This window comes from Panthera pardus, unplaced genomic scaffold (genome assembly GCF_024362965.1).
Source record: "Panthera pardus isolate Hobbes unplaced genomic scaffold, ASM2436296v1 HiC_scaffold_12, whole genome shotgun sequence".
NCBI classification, from domain to species: domain Eukaryota; kingdom Metazoa; phylum Chordata; class Mammalia; order Carnivora; family Felidae; genus Panthera; species Panthera pardus.
The window spans coordinates 15,207,363-15,233,506 of NW_026526677.1; the positions used below are offsets into that span (position 1 = coordinate 15,207,363).

Below are 26,144 nucleotides of genomic sequence, written 5' to 3' on the forward strand. Positions count from 1 at the left end.
AAATGTAGATGGATCAAAAAATTCAATGTAAAATATATGACCACAAAACAATGAAAAAGTTAAATGTTGGAAAGCATGTGGAAGAATATTTTTTTAACACTGAAATAGCAAAAGATGTTCTGAGCAAGATACAAAAGCCAAAGAAATTATTAAGAGATTTGATTATATAAATGTAATAATATTTCTACATGACCAAAAATATTCTGCATGCTATAATAATATCCAAACTGAATCATATCCAAATTGAATATACACATACAATGGTGAAAGGGATAGCTTCGTCACTGTATGACTAAATCACACAAATCCACATGGAAAAGATCAGCAATCAAATAAAGCAGGTAAAAGTCATTAATATATAATTCACAAAAGAATAATATAATAATTTTAAACATATGAATAGATGCTCAAGTTCAATTATAGTTACTGAATTTCAATTAAAGTAATGAAACACAAGTCCTTTAATCAGATTCTAAGATACCATAAATGGTTGTCAAGCACTGGTTGATGAGAATGTGCACAAAAAGGTGTTTTCTAGACCAAGGGAAGTAGTGTCATTTGGTCCAAGCTCATGGATGATATTTGGGCAATAACTCCATTATCAACGATTTCAAATACACATACCAAATGATGGAACAATTCCACTTCTAAAACTCATACTTGAAAATTTTCACAAAGACAGAGTTATTGACCATAGAAAAAGGCTCAGGAACATGAAAAGGACTGGAAACACTAATTCTACTGTATCTTTATACAGAAGTTTTAGGCAGTATGAGGAACCTGAGAATGAATTACCTCTATAGACTGATATGGAAAGATCTTCAGAGGCTGAGTAGTAAGTGCACAAGTTATACACAGAGACATAAACACAAACACATATATGGAAATATGATTTTATTAGCAAAGATTATTAATTGAGAAGTCTTAGAAACAATGATACTCTTAGTATACTGATTACATATAGAAGAACAGGGAGACTGCAGTGAGAGATGGGGAGGATGTTTATTCCATACTATGTCCCCTTAGTATGGATTCTATTTTTAATGTTTATTATTATCTACTATACTTTCAAATATATCTTAAAATGTTGGGGCACCTGGATGGTTTAGTTGTTTAAGTGTCCTACCCATGATTTCAGCTCAGGTCATGATCTTGTGATTCATGAGATAGAGCTCTGTGTAGGGCTTTGCACTGACAGCAAGGAGGCTGTAGGGGGTTCTCTCTCTGTCCCCCCACCTCCACTCTTCTCTCTCTCTCTCTCTCTCTCTCTCTCTCTCTCATAAAATGAATAAATAAATTTTTTAAAGTAACTATTACATTAAAATCTCATATGTAATGGAAAGAAATTAAATAGAGAAGAAAGTCTATATAGCAACAAATATTTTAACAATGAAAAGAATATAAATAAAAGACAAGAAACTGAATAGAAATAAAATTAAGAATGAAAATAAGAGTAATAAAAGTAAATGGAGCAACTAATTATGAATTAGCGTAACTCTGTATTTCACTTATGTTTTCATTGCAGATTATTTATTGACTCCAACTGTAAATGCATTTACAGTAAAAAGGACTTCAACACTTGAGAAGACTGGCCCTAATGCTAAGTTACTCCCTTCTTGCGGGATGATACACTCACTTACTACTTCATGTGCACATTCTCCTCCACAGCTGCGTTATAGCATTTGTCATCTCAGAATTTCTCAGAGTATAGATCAGGGGGTTCAGCATAGGGGTTATAACTGTAAAAAACACACTCACTGATTTGTCAATGGGGAAGGTCTTAGCAGGTCTCACGTACATGAAAATACATGGCACAAAGAAGAAGACCACCACAGTGATGTGGGCACCACAGGTCTGGAGGGCTTTCCGCCTCCCTTCCGGACTAAGGTTCTTTAGAGAGTGCAAGATGACACCATAAGAGATGAGCAAGAGCACAAACACGATTGTGCACATCATCCCTCCGTTGGCCACCACTAACAGGCCAATGACATATGTGTCAGTACAGGCAAGTCTCAGTAAGGGGTACATTTCACAGATGAAATGATCAATGACATTGGGACCACAGATTGGGAGACTATAAATCGTGCTAACTTGAATGGCTGAATGCAGAAAACCTCCAACCCAGGACCCTACCAGGAGCACAACACACACCTCTTGCCTCATGACAACCAAATAACACAAGGGCTTACAGATGGCCACATAGCGGTCATAAGCCATCACCAGCAGAAGAATGACCTCTGATCCACCAAAAGGGTGCTCTGTAAATAGCTGGGTCATACAAGATTGGAAGGATATGGAGTTTTTCCCAAACAACAAGTCTGAAATCAATCTGGGGGAAATAGTAGAGAAATAAATGACATCCATAAAAGATAAGTTAGCAAGAAACAAGTACATAGTTGAGCCCAGGGTCTTACTGACAGCTATAGTCACCACAATGAGCAGGTTGCCCACCACGGTCAAAATATAGAAGAGCAAGAATATAATAAAAAGGACCTTGTGTTCCTTTCCATCCTGTGTGAGGCCCAAGAGGACAAAGTGGGTTACATTGTTTCTGGATGCCATCCAGTCTGCATAGGAGCTGACTTCTCACGTTAGAAGCAGGTGATCTACAAAACAAGGCGGAGGTGGGGGGGGGGGGGACACTTAAATGCATTATAAGATTAATTTTTTATTGATTAATTCAATTAAAGAATGTAAAAGGACTACCTGTTTGTGTGGAGTGTTTCATAGATGCTGCGGTTTCCAAGTTGACTAAGCCATGCTTTCATATACTCAGGGATAAATACATAATAATCACATCAATGTAATAAAAATATTATGAAAAGGGTTACACAATGCAAAGATCATGGGTAAGAATATATCAAACAAAGAGTAAATGCAATCAGAGAAGACTTCCCGGAGAAAACAAGGCTTTAGCTGACTTTTAAAGGGAAAATAGAAGGACAAGAAAAGAGAACAAGGGAATTCACGACAAGATGCACACTTTATAAAGTCACAAAAGTAAAATACTTGAGACCGATTTAAGGTAATTGACATATTCAAATTGAATGGATCAAATTAGGAATGGAAGGTCACTTCCCTGGTTGGATATGCCCCATTTTCCTGACCAATAAATGTGGAAGCATTCCACTATTGTGTCTCTCCCTTAACTTCATATATGCAACATCTCCAACTTTGGACATCTCCAATTGGGTATCAGTTCAGGACTTATAAAACCAATTTTTTACTTTTCAGCAACAAACATAGGTGGTTCCCACCTCATTAAATGGAACCATCTTCCACATCATTGCTCAGACAAAAAATATCACAGTGCCCTTCTTGTTTTCTAGCTCTTATATCACATATTGATCTCTTCAACAAATCTTTAACCTCCTTTAAAATATATCACAAATTTGGGGCACCGGTGTGGGGGAGCTCAGTCAGTTAAGCATACAACTTCAGCTCAGGTCATGATCTCATGGTTTGTGAGTTCAAGCCTCACGTAGGGCTCTGTGCTGACAGCTTGGAGCCTGGAGCCTGCTTCAGATTATGTGTCTCCCACTCTCTCTCTACCCTCCCCAATGCTCTCTTTCTCTCTCTCTCTCTCTCTCTCTCTCTCTCTCTCAGTAATAAATAAAAATTTAAAAATATATGTGTATATCACAAATTTAATCATTTCCCTCCCCTCCCCACTTCTTATGTCCCACCACACTAGCCTTGTCCCTCCCCTTTCATTCTGGCTTCCATCAATTGGCTCTCTTGATGCAACTTAAAAATGATCCTTTTTAAATATGATTCTGGTCTATTACTCCACTGCTCACAATGCCTACAGTGGATTCCAATCACACACTCACAACTTAATGAATCACAGTTCATCTTACAGTTAGAGGAATTATAATCCCCATTTCATAGTTAAACAAACTGAGGCTCATCAGATCATCTAATTTATTTTCCCAAGGTCACCCATTTTTAAGTGATAAAATTAGAATTAGAATGAAAGTTTTCTTTATCTCAAAGTGATCTCACTTTTACATAATAAAGATAGTCAACACAATTACAAAAGCTGGTTTCCACTATTTACTGTTAGTCTTAACTTGTGAAGGCAAATCCACAATCTGAAGGAACACTTTTTACTCATTTCCAACCACCTGGATTTCCTCTGTCATCCAGTTTGACAAGAGAGGACAAAAAGTTGCATTATTACGTGAGGATATATTTTATTTCAATCAACTGTCTATCCATTTTCTCTGTGGAGTCTCCTTCTTATTCAGAAGGTTGTTTTTATTTGCACTGTAGATTACATCCTAGGAATTTCATGGTCCACACAGAAAAACAAAAATTGATCGCATTAGGATAATTTATCAAAAAGACAAGGAATTCCTATCCTTACATAAGGAGAGAGCCACCAGCCATTTCCCAAGGAGACCTTCTCAGGTAATTTCTTTCCCACTAATTTCTAAATAGAAAATACCATTCAGCTAGTGAGTCCTTATCATTTTATAGTACTGGTTTGGGCAGAATAGTTGACTTGAAATTTGAGAGACACTCTTGTACTTTTTCTTAAGCAATATTTTAAGCCTAAGAAGGACCTCCTGAAAATTTTATCAGTTCTAGCATCTTCTGCCCCATACAGGCAAAGATAACTGGACATTTCATCCCTTCTGACCACATTCCTCATTAAGTTATAGGATTGGAAAGTGTCCAAGACTGATTCTTGCTTAATTACATAATTCGCTCAGATTTTCACAAAAGTTTGAAAGCACATCTAAACGTAAGATACTACTAGACTAAATCACATAATGAAGGCCTATAAGATATAACATGGAGCAAAAACAAAACAAAACAAAAAAAGCTTTAAAACCATTAGGAGACCTTTGCCAGTCAAGAATAAAGTTTCAGCCATTATTTTGTTCCAGTAAAGATTAATTTATCATATATTTCCCCACTTGTCATATAATGTTTTTCCTTCATTTTATTTAATACTCAATTAAATCTGCCTAGAAGTGTTGTTACATATTTTAAATATTTATTCACAAATTTTAATGTAATCACTATTCAAGTTTTTTTGTTTAAGTATTTTTCTTATATGGAGCAACTCTTTAATGATAGGAAATGTACTAAGAGTGAGGATCCAGCAATTAACGATGGGAAAAATCATGTATAAGGTCCTTCCTGAATGAAGCCTATATTCTCATAATAAAGCCAGACAGTAAATAAGGGGACAATTTAGTAAGCTAATTACAGTCTTCATCAGTGCTAATAAGAGAGCAAACAGGGTACTCAGAGAGAATTCTACTATGGAGAAGGTGACCAGGGAAGGCCTTTCTTCAAAGTTGATGCTTAAGCTGAGATCCACAGGATAGAAAGTGGCTACCATCAGAAAAACTGTTATAGTAAAATTTAGTAAAAATTAAGTAAGCAAAATAACCTCATGTCACTAAAAATGTCACAGGGATTTTTATCCCAGTGCCATGTTGAAAAGGAGGGGTGATCATGGGCACTTTCATCTTGTTCCTGATTGGGAAAGCTTTCAACCTTTCCCTGTTGAGTGTGATGTTACCTGTGGATCAGTCATACGTGGCCTTTCTTATGTTGAGGTACATTCCTTCTACACCCAATTTGTTGGGAGTTTTCTGGTTTTGGTTGTTCCGTTCTGTTTTGTTTTGTTTTCACAGAAAGACGCTGAATTTCTGTGCTACCAATGACAACCCAGAGAGGGAATTAAGACAATACTTCCATTTACAATAGCTTCAAAGAGAGCAAAGTACTTGAGGATAAACTTAAACAAGGAAGCAAAAGTCTTGTACAATGAAAAACTACAAAATGTTGCTGAAAAATATTCTAGAAGACACAAATAAATGGCATGAACTGATGTGGCTCATGTTATTAATGAACTCATGAGTTATTAATGAACTCATGTGGCTCATGAACTGATGTGGCTCATGTTATTAATACTACCTAAAGTAATCTACATATTGAATGCAATCCCTATCAAAATCCAAAACAAAAAAAAAAAGTTTTTTGTTGAAATAAATAAATCCATCCTAAGATTCTGGTGGAAACTCCATGCAGCCAAGATAACCTTGGGAAACAAACAAACAGTTGAGGACTTCCTGGTTCTAAAACTCATTACAAAGCTACAGTAATCGAAACAGTATGATGTTGGCATAAAGATGGACATAACAATGGAATAAAATACAGAGCCTATAAATAAACTTTTGTATATGTCTTCAAATGATTGTCAACAGGTGACAAGAACAGTCATGGGGAGAGGACAGGTGGTTTAAAAAAATGGTGCTGTGAAACCGGATATCCACAAAAAAAAAAAAAAATGAAACTGAACCCTTAATGCACAGCATATACAAAAATTAACTTAAAATGGAACAAAGACCTCAACTACTAGACAGAACTATGAGAGTCTTGGAAGAAAACATGAAAGAAAAATTCACAACTTTAGGTTTGGCAATAATTTCACGGGTAGGACACCAAAACCCCAGGCAAGAAAAGAAAAAATGCATAAATTACTTTATCAAATTTAAGAACTTTTATACACCAAAAGACACTATCAACAGACCAAAAAGGTATCCCACAAAGGAGAGAAAATATTTGCAAATGATATATTTGATAAGGTGTTAATATCAACATTATATAAAGAACTACTGCATCTCAAAAAATAAAAGAACCTGATGAAATACGAGCAAAGGGGGGCACCTGGGTGCCTCAGTAGGCTAAGCGTCCAACTCTTGATTAAGGCTCAGGTCATGATATCACAGTTTGTGAGTTCGAGTCTCACATGAGTGGCTGCAAGGACAAAGCCTCTCACACATGCCACCTGAAAGAGGAAGCCATATCCCTGTCACTCATGATGATGTCATAGTACAGGGGTTTGCAGATGGCCACATGGATGCTCAGCAGAGACTTAAGTCGTGTATTTCCTGACAGAGATGGTTTTCTTACAGCAAAAGTGCCAGCGCCTGAGAGCGCAGAGCATGCTTGGGATTCTCTCTCTCCTCCTCTCTCTGCCCCTCCCCCACTTGCTCTCTCTCCATCTCAAAGTAAATAAATAGACATTAAAAAAATTTTTTTTAATGAGAAAAGGACTTCAGTAGACATTTCTCCAGAAGAGACGCATGAATGCCCTATAAGCACATAAAAAGATGTGCTTACATTACATTAATCATTTTCCTTAGGAAAGGCGCTTCAAAACCATCGTGCAATACCATTTCACATCCAACGGGAGAGCTATTACCACAAAATGTAATGATAACAACACATGTAAGAAAGTGGAGAAATGGGAACAAACGTGCATTCTGGTGGGAATGTAAAATGATGTACCTGCTATGGAAAATGTTATGGTAGTTCCTAAAAAGTTAAGCAAAAAATTATTATATGATCCACAATTGGGGTATATACACAAAATCATGGAAACCACAGTCTCAGACAGATATTTCTATATCTATATTCATGGCACTATAATTCATAATAGACACAAAGTAGAAGCAGCCAAGGTGTCTACTGACAGATAAATGTATGAACAGTGTGAGGTTTATGTACACAACGGGTTATTATTCACCCTTAAAAATGAAGGAAATTCTGACACATGCTAACACGTACATTCACTTATTAAGTGAAATAAGATAGTCACAAAAAGACAATTTAACGTATGATTCCACTTACATATGGTGCTTAAAGTAGCCAAATTCATAGACAGAAAGTAAGTAGAATGGTATCTTCTAAGGCCCAGAGAAAGGGAAATAGAGAATTAATGTTTAATGAGTGTGGAATTTCAACCCGGGAAGATGAAAAAGCTTTGGAGACAGATGGTGCTTGTGTTTGCATAACCAAGATGAATTAACTTAACTAACTATCATGACAATGTGAATTAACTCAACGCCCCTGAACTATGCACTTACAAATGGCTACAACTGCAAGTTTGTTATTTGTATTTTACTACAAGTTAAAAACTAAGTGTAAAAACTAAGTTGACTTCATTAAAAGGTGCATGATGTCAACACAAAGCACAGCACGATAGCAAGAGTACATGCAGAACTCTTTGGCTTTACGTACACCTCTTTAGAAAGTAGTATGTCATTCAACAACAAAGCTAGTAAACGAAAATCTCCAGAGCTGTGTCCTGATAATCTGCATTTACAAGAACTCTAATTCGGACAGTACGTTAAACTTTGACAATCAATTAGACATACATAAGTCTAAATACGCTATTTTTACAATGATAAATAATTTCCTGCCTGGACCTTTCCTCACAGTGCCTATATGTGAAAATAAACATACTTGGGACAAATAGTGTTCATGTGCCTCTGCACCACAGAAAGTATCTTCTTATCTCTTTTCCATTAAAGAGACCAACATTTAATAAAGTTACGGATATCTCTGTTACCTTTTTTCCTCCAGAACTTCCTCACGGCATTTTTCACCTCCAACTTTCTGAGTGCACAGGTTTAAGAAGTTTAACAAGGGAGTTACTGTGGTATACAACCCAGCCACAACTTGATCAGTGGAAAAGGTGGTGACTGGGTGCAAATATATAAATATACGGACACAATATTAAGACCACCACAGTGACGTGAGGGACACAGGTGGACATGGCTTCGTGTCTCCTCTTGAAGCTATAGGTCTTCAGGGAGCAAGAGTAGTAGAAGATGACCACCTATGAGACCATCAAGAAGAAAATGTTAACAGGTCAACGAACCCACTGTCGACAGCAACAAAGAGACCAAGGGTACGATTGGGTCCATGCAGTCAACTTTCAAAAACGGGTTTACATCACACACAAATGGTCTATGACATTGGGGCCACACACACACAGCCACACTGTGAAGAGGACCTGAATGGCTGCTGGGACAAAGTCTGTAGCACATGCCACCTGAAAGAGGAAGCCATATCCCTGTCACTCGTGATGATGTCATGGTGCTGGGGTTTGCAGATGGCCATATGGATGCTCAGCAAAGACATAAGGCATTTACTTCCTCAAAGAGATGGTTTTCTTACAGAAAAGTGCCAGGCAGCATTTCGGGGGGGGGGGGGGGGGTCATGGAGGATGAACAGCAGACTTCTAGAAGGGATAAGTCATACAGGTGGAAAATGGAAGCAGTACCCAATGTTAAATGTCAAGACCCGGTGGGGGATAACAGTTCTCAGCACTCGGAAGAGGTAAATTTCCTTAATCTTCTCTAATTGAATCTTCTTGAAAATCATAACTGACTTTTGTTTTAAAACTATGCTATTTTAAACCTGTTTAACTTCATCGTAAACTTATTGTAATGTTAAACTTGTATTATCTTATTTAAATGTAAACTTACTATTTCATTTTAAACTTGATTTGGAAATGTAAATATGCAAAACTAGACATAATTCTGAAAAAGCATATTAAGGAGGGACTGCTGGTCTCATCACATATCAAAATGTGTCATTGTATCAAAGCAACTATATTTCATATCAACTGGGACATGAATAAAGAGATCAATGAGACAGAATTGATTCTTGAATTGGATACAAATATATATGGGGCTTAGGAATATAATATCAGGATTTCAAGTCAATGGCAAAAAGAAAAATATGCAACTATAAAAAAAATCTTAAATTTTAGAAAATCCACTAAAATTCTATCTCTTTTCAACTCATAGATCAAAATAAATTCCAAATGCAGCAAAAGTTCTAATGCATGATACATAACCTCAAAAATACTTTAAAAATTAAGTGCTCAAATATAGTTGAAGAATATTTTGGCATGAACAAAGAGTCTTTAAAAAAAATCCTTATTGGATTTAAAAGAAAACATTGGGCACCTGAGTGGCTCAGTCAGTTAAGCATCCGACTTTGGCCCAGGTTATGATCTCACAGCTAGTGAATTTGAGCCCCACACTGTGCTCTGTGCTGACAGCTCAGAGCCTGGAGCCTGCTTCGGATTCTGTGTCTCCCTCTCTCTCTGCCCCTCCCCTGCTCAAGCTCTGTCTCTGTCTCTCTCTCTCACAAATAAGTAAACATTAAAAAAATGTTTTAAAGAAAACATCATTACACACCAAAAGCATTCTACAGAGTATACAAAAGTTAAAAACACACCAGTAGTCAGAAAGATAATACTTACATTCACAATAGTAAAAGGGATCCTTTCTTAGAATGTAATCAATAAGAATCAGTATGGAAATGAGCAACAATTGAATGAAATAGGTAAAGGTATTAACAGATGATTCCCAGAAAAAGAAATACAAACCATATTCAACATCTGGAAAGATAAACTAAACAATAAGAAAGATTACAATTTAGTCAGATTGTTCTATGCCACAAATATTCGTCAGCTACAGGTGGTTGAGAATGTGGAATGAAGTACCCTCACAGATGGTGAGCATCAGTGTAGCTACTGGGGCAATCTCTAGGACGGCACTTTGGTGATACCTATGAATATCGACACTTAACTATGTGATCATTTTTTCAAATACATATCTCAACAATTCCACTCCTAGGAACTCATACTTACACTTATTCACAAGCATACAATTATAGCAAACTTCTTTGTCAAAAAAAAAGGTTAGTAAAAACATGAACAGGAATGGATATATTTATTTTAGTATATGTTAATATGTAATGTGCAGTACAAGAAAAACTAAGAGATCTCTATGGACTAGTATGCAATATCTTCAAGATGTTGCAAATGATTTCATTTATACGTGGAATTTAAAAACAAAAACAAAAACCAGGAACAAACTCATGCATACAGAGAACAAACTGGCAGTTGCCAGAGTTGAGGGGGATGGAGGGATAGGCAAAATGGGTGAAGGAGATAAAGGGTACAGAGTTTCACTTATAAAATAAACACATCACAAGAATAAAAAGTATAGCATAGGGAACACATCCAATATGTTGTAGCAACTTTTTATCTTAACACATGGAAGCTACCATGATCATAATGAGCATTTCTTAATGTACATGATAGTTCAGTCACTATGTTGTGTATCCGAAACTAGGATAATATTGTAGGACAATTTTTCAACTGAAAAATCAAAAATAAACAAAACTATCCTAAACTTAAAAGTTTATTTTTTAAAAAGTTAATAAAAACAAATATTTAAATACACAGAGAAAAATTTGCATACATAAATACAAATGATGTTAATACCTCAAGAGGCTTAAGAAACAGATTAAGTGACTTCCTCTGGGGAAAGAGGAATAGAGACCGTGTTGAGAGATAAGTAGGTAATTTATTCACATTTTATCCCATTATGTAAAGTGTTCTCTTTTACTATTCATTATTATCCATTACACATCAATTTTTCTTGTAAAAATAAAAGTGTTACACAAAATATTTTGCAGATAAGGCAACAGAAATTTACTGAACAAGACAGTCTATGCATCATTAACATTATAATTAGTATAATAAAAAGAATTACCTGAAATAACAAGAATATAAGGAAAATATTACTAAGTATCAAAAAAATTAAAAAACATAAATTGATTAAAAATTAAGCATGAAAATTTACTAAATAATTACCTATTGTTGACACCTTGCTATGAAGGTTTTGCACCTTTCTAAATGAAGCAATCTCCAAGGGATAATGGACTATAGATTCTACCAGGGAGGGAAATTGTTATTAAAGCACAATTATCCATTTCATCCTTTAAAAATAATTAAGTTCTTTGAACAAGGGAACTCAGAATCATTTTAACAAAACATCTGCATTCTTATAAAATGGCATCCGATGTCAAACAATTCTCTTCATGGTGGATAATGCACTTATACACCAACAGATACGACATTTCTCATCCAGAGCTTCTTCATCGCATTTGTCATCTCAGAATTTCTCAGAGTATAGATCATGGGGTTCAGCATAGGGGTTATAACTGTAAAAAACACACTCACTGATTTGTCAATGGGGAAGGTCTTAGCAGGTCTCACGTACATGAAAATACATGGCACAAAGAAGAAGACCACGACAGTGATGTGGGCACCACAGGTCTGGAGGGCTTTCCGCCTCCCTTCCGGACTAAGGTTCTTTAGAGAGTGCAAGATGACACCATAAGAGATGAGCAAGAGCACAAACACGATTGTGCACATCATCCCTCCGTTGGCCACCACTAACAGGCCAATGACATATGTGTCAGTACAGGCAAGTCTCAGTAAGGGGTACATTTCACAGATGAAATGATCAATGACATTGGGACCACAGAATGGGAGACTATAAATCGTGCTAACTTGAATGGCTGAATGCAGAAAACCTCCAACCCAGGACCCTACCAGGAGCACAACACACACCTCTTGCCTCATGACAACCAAATAACGCAAAGGCTTACAGATGGCCACATAGCGGTCATAAGCCATCACCAGCAGAAGAATGACCTCTGATCCACCGAAAAGGTGCTCTGTAAATAGCTGGGTCATACAAGATTGGAAGGATATGGTATTTTCCCCAAAGAACAAGTCCAAAATCAATCTGGGGGAAATGCAAGACGAATAAGTGACATCCATAAAAGATAAGTTAGCAAGAAACAAGTACATAGGGGAGCCCAGCGTCTTACTGACAGCTATAGTCACCACAATGAGCAGGTTGCCCACCACCGTCAAAATATAGAAGAGCAAGAATATAACAAACAGAAACTTCTGTTCCTTTCCATCCTGTGTGAGGCCCAGGAGGACAAAGAAAGTTACATTGTTCTTTGATTCCATCCAGTCTGTAGAGGACCTGATTCACATATTAGATGTAGGTTTCCTAGAAAACAAGGAGGGAAACTTAAATGCATAATAAGATTAATCTTTTATTGATTCATCAATTTAAAAAAAGTAGAAGACGACCTGTTTGTGTGGAGTATTTCACTGATGCTGTGATTCCCAAGTTAAATAAGCCATGGTTTCCTACACTCTGAAAGAGCATATATAATTATTGCCAGTGTAATAAGTGACACACAGTGTAGGAATATATCAATCAAAGACAATCAATGAAGACATCCCAGAGGAAGCAATGCTTTAGCTCAGTTATCTAAAGCAAAAGTGGAAGGACCACAAAGAGGACAAGAGAATACCATGGAAAGGTGCACAGTTCTTAAAGTCACAAAAGTGAAAAACTTGAGAACCATATAAGGTAACTGGCATATTTCAAGTGAGTGGATGAAATTCGGAATGGAAGGTCACCGCCCTGGAGTGTCTCATCCCTCTTTATTAGGGCCTTTGGTTGGATATCCCCCTTTTCCTGACCAATATATGTGAAAGCATTCCACTCTTATGTCTTCCCTTAATTTTTAAACTTCACATATGCAACATCTTTAACTCTGGACATCTCCAATAGGATATCAATTCTGTACTTATAAAACTAAATTTTTCATTTTTCACCATAAATCTAGTGTTCCACAATTCATTAAATGTCATTGCTCAGACAAGAAATATCACAGTGCCTTTATGTCTTTCTTATCTTCATGTCACATATTGATACCTTTAACAAATGTCATTAATGCCCTTTAAAACATATCACAAATTTGATCATTTCCCTTCCCTCCCCACTTCTCCTGACCCACTCCATTGGTTTCCTGCCACATCCCTCCCCTTGTACTCTAGCCTCCATCAGTACATTCTGCTCATGCAGCCCAATCGATCCTTTTTAAATCAGATTCTGATCTATCACTCCACTGCTCACAATGTCTACAGTGGATACCAATCACACACTCAAAACTCAATGAATCACAGTTCATGTGACCATAAGATGAGCTATAATTCCCAGTTCACAGGTGAACAACCTGAAGCTCAGATCAACTAGTTAATTTTCCCAAGGTCAGCCATTTTTAAATGATTAAACCAGATTCGGAATCAAAGTTTGCTTCATCTAAAGATGATCTCACTTTACATAATAAAGAGAGTCACACAATTGCAAAGGCTGGTTTCCACGACTTACTTTTAGTCTTAACTTGTGAGAGCAGGTCTACAATCTGAAGGAATGCTTTCTACTCGTTCCCAGCAACCTGGATTTCTTCTGTCATCCAGTTTGACAAGAGAGGGCAAAAGCTGCCTTATTACTTGAGGATATATTTTATTTCATTCGGCTGTCTATCCGTTTTCTCCATAAGGTCTCCTGGTTATTCAGAAGGTTGCTTTTAGATTTTAGATCACTTCCTAGGAATTCCATGGTCCACAGAGAAAACAAAAATTTATCACATTAGGATAATATATCAAAAAGGTAGTGAACTAACTATCCTTACATGAGAAAAATAGCCACCAGCCATCTCCCATTTTTCTCAAACAACTTCTTTGCCTCTCATTTCTAAATAGAAAAATACCATTCAACAGCTTAGTCATCCTCACTCCATAGTGTTGGTTTGGTCAGATTAGCCGACTTGATATTTTAAAGAGACATGCTTGGGCTTCTCCTTAGGTAATGCTTTAAGCCTAACAGAAACCTCCTCAAACATGTGGATCAGTTGTTAAGAGCATAGCCTCTTCTTCCCCATGCAGGCAACCATCACTGGACATTTTATTCCTTCTAACCACATTCCTCATTAAGTCCCACAATTGGAAAGCTGCCAACACTGATTCTTGCTTAATTAAATTCACTGGGAATTTCCACAAAATCTTTTTAAAATACCTATATAAAGATACTATTAGGCCAAATCACATAATGAGGGTCAGAAAGATGCGACATAAACAAAACAAAACAAAAGAAAACAAAACAGCTTTAGAACCATTGTAAGACTACTGCCAGTCAAGAATAAAATTTCAAGCCTGTCATTTTGTTTTAGGAAAGATTAATTTATCATATATTTCCCCACTTGCCATAGCAAGTTTTTCTTTCCATTAATATTCAACTTATGCTGCCTTGAAGTGTGGTTAGATGCTGTAGATATTTATTCACAGATTTAGACATAACAACTATTTATTCAATTAGTACTTTTTTTTTCAAGTTGGACCTCCTATTTATTGCTAGGAACCATGCTGTGAGGACACAGCAATTAATGAAATACGGGAGAGAATTATGCAACAGGTCCTTCCTGCTTGGACCTTACATTCTCATAGCAGAGTCAGGATGTGAATAAGGGGACAATTTAATAAGCTAATTAAAGTCTTCATCAGTGCTAATAAGAGACCAAACAGGGTACTCAGGGAGAATTCTACTATGGAGAAGGTGACCAGGGGAAGGCCTTTGTTCAAATTGAATGATTGACCTGAGATCCACAGGATAGAAAAGGGCTACCATCAGAAAAATTGTTACAAGCAGTAAAATTAAGAAACATTACAAGCAATCTGTTCTCACTTTACTGATGGCATGACCTATAAGTAGAAATGCTAACAATTTCACAGGGATTTTTATTCCAGTGCTATTTTGAAAAGGAGAGGTGAGCGTGGGCACTCTGATCTTCTTGATTGTACTGGGAAAGCTTTCAACCTTGCCCTGGTGAGTGTGATGTTACCGTGGATTGCTCATATATGGCCTCAATTATGTTGAGGTACATTCCTTCTCTCTTTTTTTTTAAGTTTATTTATTTATTTTGAGAGAGACAGAGGGGTGGGAGAGTCAGACAGAGGGAGAGACAGAATCCCAAACAGGCTCCACACTGTCAGTGCACAGCATGACGTGGGTCTGGAGCCCACAAACTGTGAGATCATAACCTAAACCAAGATCAAGAGTCAGGCACTTAATGGACTGAGCCACCCAGATGCCCCAAGGTACATCCCTTCCATATACAACTTGTTGAGATGCTTATTTTATCATGAAAGATAATGAATATCTGTGCTACCAATGAGCAACCCACAGAGGATTAAGGAAACAATTCCTTTTAGCGCAGCATCAAAAAGAACAAAGTACTTAAGAATAAACTTAAACAAGGAAGTAAAAGTCTTTATACGGAAAACTAAAAAATGCTGCTGAAAGCTATTCTAGAAGACACAAATAAATGGAAGAGTTTCATGAACTGATACAGTTCATATTAAGATGTCAATGCACCTAAAATAATCTACAGATTCAATGCAATCCCAATAAAAATTCAAAAATATATTTTTTGCTGAAAGAGATAAATCCATCCTAAAATTCAGGTGGAAACTCAAGGCACTCCAAGCAGCCAGAATAACCTTGGAGAACAAACAAACAAACAAACAAACGGTTGGAGGACTTCCTGGCTCTAAAACTTACTACAAAGCTACAACAAACAAAACAGAATGATATTGGCATAAATAGGGACATAACAATGGAAGAAAATACAGAACCTGGAGAGAAGCCTTTGCATATGTGTTCAAATGATTTTCAACGGGTGACAAGAACATTCTTGGGGAGAGGACAGGTGGTTCAAAACATGGTGTGGTGAAACTGGATATCCACATGCAAAAGAATGAAACAGAACCCTTCATGTACACCATTTACAAAAATTGACTCAAAAGGGATCAAAGACCTCAATTGTCAGCTAGAACTATGAAACCCTTAGAAGAAAACATGACAAAAAAGTTCATAACTTTGGATTTGGCAATGATTATTTGGGTACAACACAGAAACCACAGGCATGAAAAGAAAAACACAGAAATTACTTGATCAAATTTAAGAAATTTTGTACATCACAGGACACTATCAACAGAGAGATAAGGCATCCCACAAACAACAGACAATATTTTCAAAGGATATAGTTGATGATGTGTTAATATCCAGAATTTATAACAAATTTCTACATCTCATTAACACAGAAAAACACCATCGTGATGAAAAAATGGGCAAAGGACTCTATGAAATTAGAAGACAACCACAAGAAAAATTTGGTCAGCCCTCAAACACATGGAAGTTAAAGAAAATCGTACTAAAGAATGAATGGTTACCTAGAAAATTAAAGAAGAAATAAAACATATATGGAAGCAAGTGAAAATGAAAACATGAAAGTCCAAAACCTTTGGGATTAGCAAAGGCAGTCCTAAGAGGGAAGTATACTGCAATCTAGGCCTTTCTCAAGAAGCAAGAGAGGTCCCAAATACACAACCTAATGTTACACCTAAAGGAGCTAAAAAGGGAACAGCAGATAAAACCTAAAGCCAGCAGAAGGGAAATAATAAAGAGCAGAGCAGAAATAAATGATATAACAAAAACAAACAAACAAAACAGCACCACACATCAACAACACTAAGAACTGGTTCCTAGAAAGAGTCACAAAATTGATGAACCCCTAGCAGACATCTCAAAAGTAAAAGAGAAAGGTCCCAAGTAGATAAAATCGTGAATGAACAAGGAGGGATCACAACCAAGATCACAGAAATACAAACAATTGGAAAAGAATACTATGCCAAAAAACTGGGCAATCTGGAAGAAACGGACAAATTCAGAAACTCATAAACTAGCAAAACTGAAACAGGAAGAAATAGAAAATTTGAACAAAACCCTAACCAGCAAAGAAATGGAATCAGCAATCAAAAATCTCCCAACAAAAAAAGTCCGGGGCTTTTTTTGCCAGCTAATTCTACCAGACATTTAAAAAGAGTTAATACCTATTCTTCTCAAACTTTTCCAAAACAGAAATAGAAGGAAAACTTCCAAATTCATTTTACAAGGCCAGCATTACTTTGATTCCAAAATCAGACAAAGACCCTACTAAAAAGGAGAATGACAAGCCAATATCCCTGATGAACATGGATGCAAAAATTCTCAACAAGGTATTAGCAAATTGAATACAACAGTACATTAAAGGAATTATTACTCACTACAATCAAGTGGGATTTATTCCTGGACTACAACACAAATCAGTGTGATACACCATATTAATAAAAGAAAGGATAGGAACCATAGGATCCTGTCAATAGGTGCAGAAAAATTATGTGACAAAATATGGCATCCATTCTTGATAAAAGTCCTCAACAAAGTAGGGATCGATGGAACATATCTTAACATCATAAAGGCTACATACGAAAGACCCACAGCTAATATCATCCTCAATGGGGAAAAACTGAGAGCCTTTCCCCTATGGTCACGAATAAGACAAAAATATCCACTCTCAACATTGGTATTTAACATAGTACTGGAAGTCTTAGCCTCAGCAATCAGACAACAGCAGCAGCAGCAGCAGCAGCAGCAGCAACAAGAACAACAACAAAAGGTATCCGATCAGCAAGGAAGAAGTCAAAATTTCATTATTTGCAGACAACATGCAGATGACACTATTTTCTACACAGCTTTTCTATGTAGAAAACCCAAAAGACTGCGCTAAAAAAATTCCTAGAACTAATACATGAATTCATCAAAGTCACAGGATATAAAATCAACATGCAGAAATCTGTTGCACCTCTATACACCAATAAGGAAGCAGCAGAAAAGGAAGTGAAGGAATCAATCCCATTTACAAGGGTACCAAAAACAATATGATACCTACGAATAAACCTAAGTAAAGAAGTGAAAGATCTCTACTCTGGCGGCACCTGGGTGGCTCAACTGGTCTGACTCTTGATTTGGGCTTAGATCATCATCAAACAGTTTGTGGAATCAAGAACCCTGTTGGGTTCTGCACTGATAACATGGACCCTGCTTGGAATTCTCTTTCTCTGCCCCTCACCAGTGTTTGTTCTCTCTCTCTCTCTCTCTCTCTCTCTCTCTCTCTCTCTTTCCCAAATAAATAACCACTAATAAATTGAAGATCTATATTCTGAAAACTGTAGAACACTGATGAAAGACATTGAAGAGGACACAAAGAAATGGAAAAGCATTCCATGGTTATAGATGGGAAGAACAAGCATTGTTAAAATATACTACCCAAAGAAATCTACACATTTAATGCAATCCCTATCATAGTAACACCAGCATTTTTCAAAGAGCTATAACAAACAATCCTAAAATTTGTATGGAACCACAAAAGACCCCAAGTATCCAAAGCAATCATGAAAAAGAGAAACAAAACTGGAGGCATCACCATTCCAGAATTCAAGCTATATTACAACGCTGTAGTCATCAAGACAGTTTAAAAAAAAAAAAGACAAATGTGATATAGACACATTATCAATGGAACGAAAAAGAAGACAGAGAAATGGACCCACAACTATATGGTCAACTAGTCTTTGACAAAGCAGGAAAGAATATCCAATGGAAAAAAGACAGTCTCTTCAACAAATGGTGTTGGGAAAACTGGACAGTGATATACAGAAGAATGAAATTAGGCCACTTTCTTACATCATACACAAAACTAAATTTGAAATAGATGAAAGACCTAACTGTGAGACAGAAAACCATCAAAATCTTAGAGGAGAACATGGCAACATCCTGTTTGACTTTGGCCACAATAGCTTGTTACTAGACACGTCATCGAAGGCAAGGAAACAAAAATAAACATGAACTACTGAGACTGTATCAATATATACATCTGCACAGTGAAGGAAACAATCAACAAAACTAAGGGCAACCTACAGAATGGGAGAAGATATTTGCAAATGACATACTTGATAAAGGGTTGGTATCCAAAATCTATAAAGAACTTCTCAAACTCAACACCCAACAAACAAATAACCCAGTTAAGAAATGAGCAGAAGACATGAATAGATATTTCTCTAACGAAGACTTCTAGATGGCTAGCAGATGAATGAACAGATGCTTAACATCACTCATCATCAAGGAAATACAAATCAAAACCATGATGAGATATCACCTCACACCTGTCAGCATGGCTAAAATTAACAACACAAGAAACACCAGGTGTTGACAAGGATATGGAGAAAGGAGAATCCTCTTATACTGTTGGTGGGAATGCAAACTGGTGCGCTCACCCTGGAGAAAAGTATGGAGGTTCTTCAAGAAAGCAAAAATAAAACTACCTTATGACAAAGTGACCTAATACACTATTAGGTATCTACCCACAGGATACAAAATACAGATTCAAATGGGTACAAGCACCCCAATGTTATAGCAGCATTATCAACAATAACCAAACTATGGAGAGAGTCCAAATGTCCATCGACTGATGAATGGATAAAGATGTGGTATATGATGGAGTATTACTCAGCCATCAAAACAAATGAAATCTTGCCATTCAAATGATGTGGATGGAACTAGAATGTATTATGCTAAGCGACATAAGTCAAGAAAGACAAATACCATAGGATTTCACTTATATGTGAAATTTAAGAAACCAGATGACCATATGGGAAGAGGGGAGAGATAAGAGAAGAGAGGGAAACAAATCACAAGAGACTCTTAATGATAGAGGGAAAAAAAACTATGGGTTGACAAAGGGAGGCAGGTGGGAGATGGCTTACATGGGTGAGGGGACTAAGGAGGGCACTTGTTATGATGAACACTGCATGTTGTATGTAAGTGATGAATCACTGATTTCTACTCCTGAAACCAATATTGCACTGTATGTTAACTAAAATTTAAATTTAAAAAGGGGGGACGGGGACAAAAACTTCTTTTTTATCAAAAACCAAAGAGGAAGGAACTTTAAGAGACCTTGCTCCAAAGAATATATGTGATGCCTTTTGCAGCAACATGGATGGAACTGGAAGATATTATGCTGAGTGAAATAGGTTAGTCAGAGAAGGACAGATATCATATGTTTTCACTCATACGTGGATCTTGGGAAACTTAACAGAAGACCATGGGGGAAGGGAAGGGGAATAAAGTAGTTACAAACAGAGAGGGAGGGAGGTATACCATAAAATACTCTTAAATACAGAGAACAAACTGAGGGTGGCTGAGGGGGTAAGGGAGAGGGGAAAATAGGTGATGGGCATTGAGGAGGGCACTTCTTGGGATGAGCACTGGGTGTTGTAGGTAAGCGATAAGCCACGGGAATCTACCCCAAAAACCAGGAGCACACTTTACACACTGTATGTTAGCCAACTAGACAATAAATTATATTATAAATAAATAAATAAATAGCAAGGAACACCTGTGAATTCCCTATAAAAAATTACACACTAAATGAAAAAAAATTTTTGCACACCAAAAGTGTTCCTTATAGTGTACAAAAGATAAAAATACATCACAAGTGGGGCGCCTGGGTGGCTCAGTGGGTTGAGCGTCCGACTTCGGCTCAGGTCATGATCTCACAGTCCGTGGGTTTGAGCCCCGCGTCGGGCTCTGTGCTGACCGCTCAGAGCCTGGAGCCTGTTTCAGATTCTGTGTCTCCCTCTCTCTCTGCCCCTCCCCCACTTGCACTCTGTCTCTCTCTGTCTCAAAAATAAATAAACATTAAAAAAAAAATACATCACAAGACAGAACAATAATAGTTACATACACAATACTAAAAGGATCATTTCTTTAGGATGTAACCAATCATCAAAATATGTATGGAAAAGAGCAACGACTGAAGAAATAGGTAAAGGCATGAATAGACAATTCACAGAAAAAGAAATACAAATCATATCCAACGTGTGAATAGGTAAACTCAATAATATGAAAAAGATTGCAATTTAATCGGACTGTTTATGCCATAAATCCATATCAGGTATGGGTGGTTGAGAATGTGGACTGAAGTATTCTCACAGACGGTGAGCATCAGTGTAGCTACTAATACAAACTCTAGGTTGGCAGTTTGGTGATAACTATGAATATCGACATTAAACTATCTGATCACTGTTTCAAATACATACATCAACAATTCCACTCCGAGGAACTCATACTTGCACACATTCACAAGCATGTAATTATTATAAACTTCTTTGTCATAGAAAAAGGTTAGTAATAACACGAATAGAAATGGACACATTTATTTTATATACATTTTTATTGATTTTATAAGGGAGTAATATGGAGTACAAGAAAAACTAAGAGATCGCTCCGGACTGGTATGCAGTATCTTCAAGATGGTGCAAATGATTTCACTTATATGTGGAAGTAAAAAAAGAATACATGGACAAAAACAGAAAAGGACTCATCACACAGAGAACAAACTGGGGGTTGCCAGAGCTGCGGAGGTTGGAGGGATAGGTGACATGGGTGAAAGGGACCAAAGGTACAAAGTTTCAGTTACGTCACAAGAATGAAAAGTACAGCATAGGGAACAGAGTGAACATGTTTATAGCAACTTTTTATGGTAACAGAAGTTACACATATCATGATATGAGCATTTCTTAATGTACATGATTGTTCAGTCGCTATGTTGTGTACCAGAAACTAGGATAGTATTGTATGACAACAATTTTCAATTGAAATATCAAAAATAAACAAAACTATCCTAAACTTAAAAGTTTATTTTAAAGAAAGAAGTTGTATAATAGGAGCAAAAGTTAAATACACAGAGAAAAATTCACATTACATATACTTGAATACAAATGTCGTTATTATCACAGGAGTCTTAAGAAACAGATTAAATGACGCCCTCTGAGGAAGAGACTAGAGACCGTGCTGAGAGATGAGTAGGTAATTTATTCTCATTTTATTCCATTATATAAGGTTTTCTCTAAAATTATTTATTACTATCCATTACATATCAATTTTTCTTATAAAAACAAATATCAAAGTGTTTTACATAAAAGGCCACAGATATTTACTTAGCAAGACCATCTATACATCATTAAATACTATAAATAGTAAAATAAAAAGAATTTCCTTAAATGATAAGAATCTAACTAAAAATAATACTAAGTATCAGGAAAAAACATGTTGATAAAAAAGTGTAATCATTTAAAAATTTCTTCATTAATTCATTACCTATTGTTGACTCCTTTTTTTAAATATGAAATTTATTGTCAAATTGGTTCAATACAACACCCAGTGCTCATCCCAACAGGTGCCCTCCTCAATGCCCATCACCCACTTTCCCCTCACCACCCCCCCATCAACTCTCAGTTTGTTCGCAGTATTTAAGAGTCTCTTACGTTTTGCCTCCGTCTCTGTCCGTAACTTTTTTCCCCCTTCTCCCCCCGGTCTCCTGTTGAGTTTCTCAGGATCCACATATGAGTGAAAACATACAGTATCCATGGCTTTCTCTGCCTGACTTATTTCACTTAGCATAACACTCTCCAGATCCATCCACATTGCTACAAAGGGCCATATTTCATTGTTTCTCATTGCCAAGTAGTATTCCATTGTATATATAAACCACATCTTCTTTATCCATTTGTCAGTTGATGGACATTTAGGCTCTTTCCATAATTTGGCTATTGTTGAAAGTGCTCCTATAAACATTGGGGTACAAGTGCCCCTATGCATCAGCACTCCTGTATCCTTGGGTAAATTCCTAGCAGTGCTATTGCTGGGTCATAGGGTAAATCTATTTTTAATTTTTTGAGGAACCTCCACACTGTTTTCCAGAGCGCTGCACCAGTTTGCATTCCCATCAACAGTGCAAGAGGGTTCCCGTTTCTCCACATCCTCTTCAGCATCTATAGTCTCCTGATTTGATCATTTTAGCCACTCTGACCGATGTGAGGTGGTATCTGAGTGTGGTTTTGATTTGTATTTCCCTGATGAGGAGTGACGTTGAGCATCTTTTCATGTGCCTGTTGGCCATCTGAATGTCTTCTTTAGAAAAGTATCTATTCATGTCTTCTGCCCATTTCTTCACTGGATTATTTGTTTTTCAGGTGTGGAGTTTGGTGAGCTCTTTATAGATTTTGGATACTAGCCCTTTATCCGATATGTCATTTGCAAATATCTTTTCCCATTCCATCAGTGGCCTTTTTTTTATTTTATTTTTTAGTTTTTTAAATTTACTTCCAATGAGTTAGCATATAATGCAACAATGATTTCAGGAGTAGGCTCCTTAATGCCCCTTACCCATTTAACCCCTCCCCCTCCCACGACCCCTCTAGCAACTCTCAATTTGTTTTCCATATTTATGAGTCTCTTCTGTTTTGTCCCCCTACCTGTTTTTATATTATTTTTGTTTCCCTTCCCTTATGTTCATCTATTTTGTCTCTTCAAGTCCTCATATGAGTGAAGTCATATGATTTTTGTCTTTCTCTGACTGACTGATTTCACTTAGCATAATACCCTCCAGTTCCATCCACTTAGTTGCAAATGGCAAGATTTCAATCTTTTTGATTGCTGAGGAATACTCCATTGTATATATATACACCACATCTTCTTTATCTGTTCATCCATTGATGGACATTTGGGCTCCTTCCATACTTTGGCTGTTGTTGACAGTGCTGCTGTAAACATGGGGGTGCATGTGTCCCTTCGAAACAGCACACCTGTATCCTGTGGATAAATGCCTAGTAGTGCAATTGCTGGGTCAAAGGGTAGTTCTATTTTTAATTTTTTGAGGAACCTCCATACTGTTTTCCAGAGTGGCTGCACCAGCTGGCATTGCCACCAATAATGCATATGAGATCCTCTTTCTCCGCATCCTGGCCAACATCTGTTGTTGCCTGAATTGTTAATGTTTGCCATTCTGACAGGTGTAAGGTGGTATCTCATTGTGGTTTTGATTTGTATTTCCCTGATGATGAGTGACATGGAGCATTTTTTCATGTGTCGGTTGGCCATCCGGATGTCTTCCTTGAAGAAGTGTCTATTCATGTCTTTTGCCCATTTCTTCACTGTATTATTTGTTTTTTGGGTGTTGAGTTTGATAAGTTCCTTATAGATTTTGGATACTAACACTTTATCTGATAAGTCATTTGCAAATATCCTCTCCCATTCTGTCAGTTGCCTTTAGGTTTGCTGATTGTTTCCTTCGCTGTGCAGAAGCTTTTTATCTTGATGAGCTCCCAATACTTTATTTTTGCTTTTAATTCCCTTGCCTTTGGAATGTTGACTCCTTTTATATAAAGGAATTACACTTTTCTAAATGAACTGATCCACAAGGTATTATCGACCTTACATTCTACTGGAAGGGAAGCTGTTATTAAAGCACAATCATCCAGTTTGTTCTTTATAATTAACTTAAAACTTGACACAAAGACAGTCAGGATCATTTTAAGGAGTCTTCTGCATTCTTAGAAAATGCGGGCCAATGTCAAGTAATTCTCTTCATGGTAGAAAATGCACTCCCTTACTACTTGATGTGACATTTTTCCTCCAGAGCTTCCTCATAGCATTCGTCATCTCAGAATTTCTCAGAGTGTAGATCAGGGGGTTCAGCATGGGGGTAAGACTGTATAAAACACACTCACTGATTTGTCAATAGGGAAGGTCTTAGCAGGTCTCACGTACATGAAAATATATGGCACAAAGAAGAAGACCACCACAGTGATGTGGGAACCACAGGTCTGGAGGGCTTTCCGCCTCCCTTCCAGACTAAGGTTCTTCAGAGAGTGCAAGATGACACCATAAGAGATGAGCAAGAGCACAAACACAATTGTGCAGATCAGTCCTTCATCGCCCACCACTAACAGGCCAATGATATGGGCGTCAGTACAGACCAGTTTCAGTAAGGGGTACATGTCACACAAAAAATGATCAATGAATTGGGACCGCAGAATGGGAGCCCATAAATAGTGCTAACTTGAATTACTGAATGCAGAAAACCTCCAACCCAGGACCCTACCAGCAGCACAACACACACCCTTTGCCTCATGATACACAAATAATGCAGGGGTTTACAGATGGCCACATAGAGGTCATAAACCATCACCAAGAGAAGAATGACCTCTGATCCACCAAAAAGCTGCTCTGTAAACAGCTGGGTCATACAGTGTTGAAATGACCTGTTATTTTCCCCACATATCAAATCTGAAATCAATCTGAGGGAAATGGAAGAGGAGTAAATGACATCCATAAAATGTAAGTTAGCAAGAAGCAAGTACATAGGTGAGTTCAGGGTCTTACTGACAGTTACAGTCGCCAAAATGAGGAGGTTGCCCACCACAGTGAAAATATAGAAGAGTGAGAACACAACCAAAAGGACCTTCTGTTCCTTTGGATCCTGTGTGAGACCCAAGAGGATAAAATAAGTTACATTGCTCCTTGGTTCCATCTAGTCTGCATAGAAGCTGACTTCTCATATTAGAAGCAGCTGATCTACAAAACAAGGAAGATAAATGCATTATAAGATTATTGATTCATTCAATTAAAAGAATGTAGAAGGAGTACCTATTTGTCTCACATGTGTGACATGTGTCATAGACATTAGGATTTCAAGTTGAATAAGCCACGGTTTCCTACACTCAGTGATATCATACATAATAATCACCAATATAATAGGTGCCATTATAAAAATACAGAACACGAAATGTCCAGGGTAGGAATATATCTACCAAACGGGAATCAAAAAAGTTTCCCAAAGGAAGCAATGCTTCATCTGAGTTTTAAAGGAAGAGTGGAAGA

General features: G+C 37.0%; 2 protein-coding genes and 1 pseudogene across 2 annotated transcripts; all 3 read right to left on the bottom strand.

Annotated features, from left to right (window-relative positions):
• Positions 1-1,644: 1,644 nt before the first annotated feature.
• Positions 1,645-2,562, bottom strand: LOC109245175 (olfactory receptor 4A47-like). Its single transcript, XM_019412490.2, has one exon. It carries the CDS (start codon positions 2,560-2,562, stop codon positions 1,645-1,647), a length of 918 nt encoding a protein of 305 aa, XP_019268035.2.
• A 9,166-nt stretch (positions 2,563-11,728) lies between these two features.
• On the bottom strand, positions 11,729-12,658 carry LOC109245174 (olfactory receptor 4A47-like). Its single transcript, XM_019412489.2, has one exon. It carries the CDS (start codon positions 12,656-12,658, stop codon positions 11,729-11,731), a length of 930 nt encoding a protein of 309 aa, XP_019268034.2.
• Positions 12,659-24,848: 12,190 nt separating this feature from the next.
• LOC109245173 (olfactory receptor 4A47-like) lies at positions 24,849-25,794 on the bottom strand (annotated as a pseudogene).
• Positions 25,795-26,144: the final 350 nt, after the last annotated feature.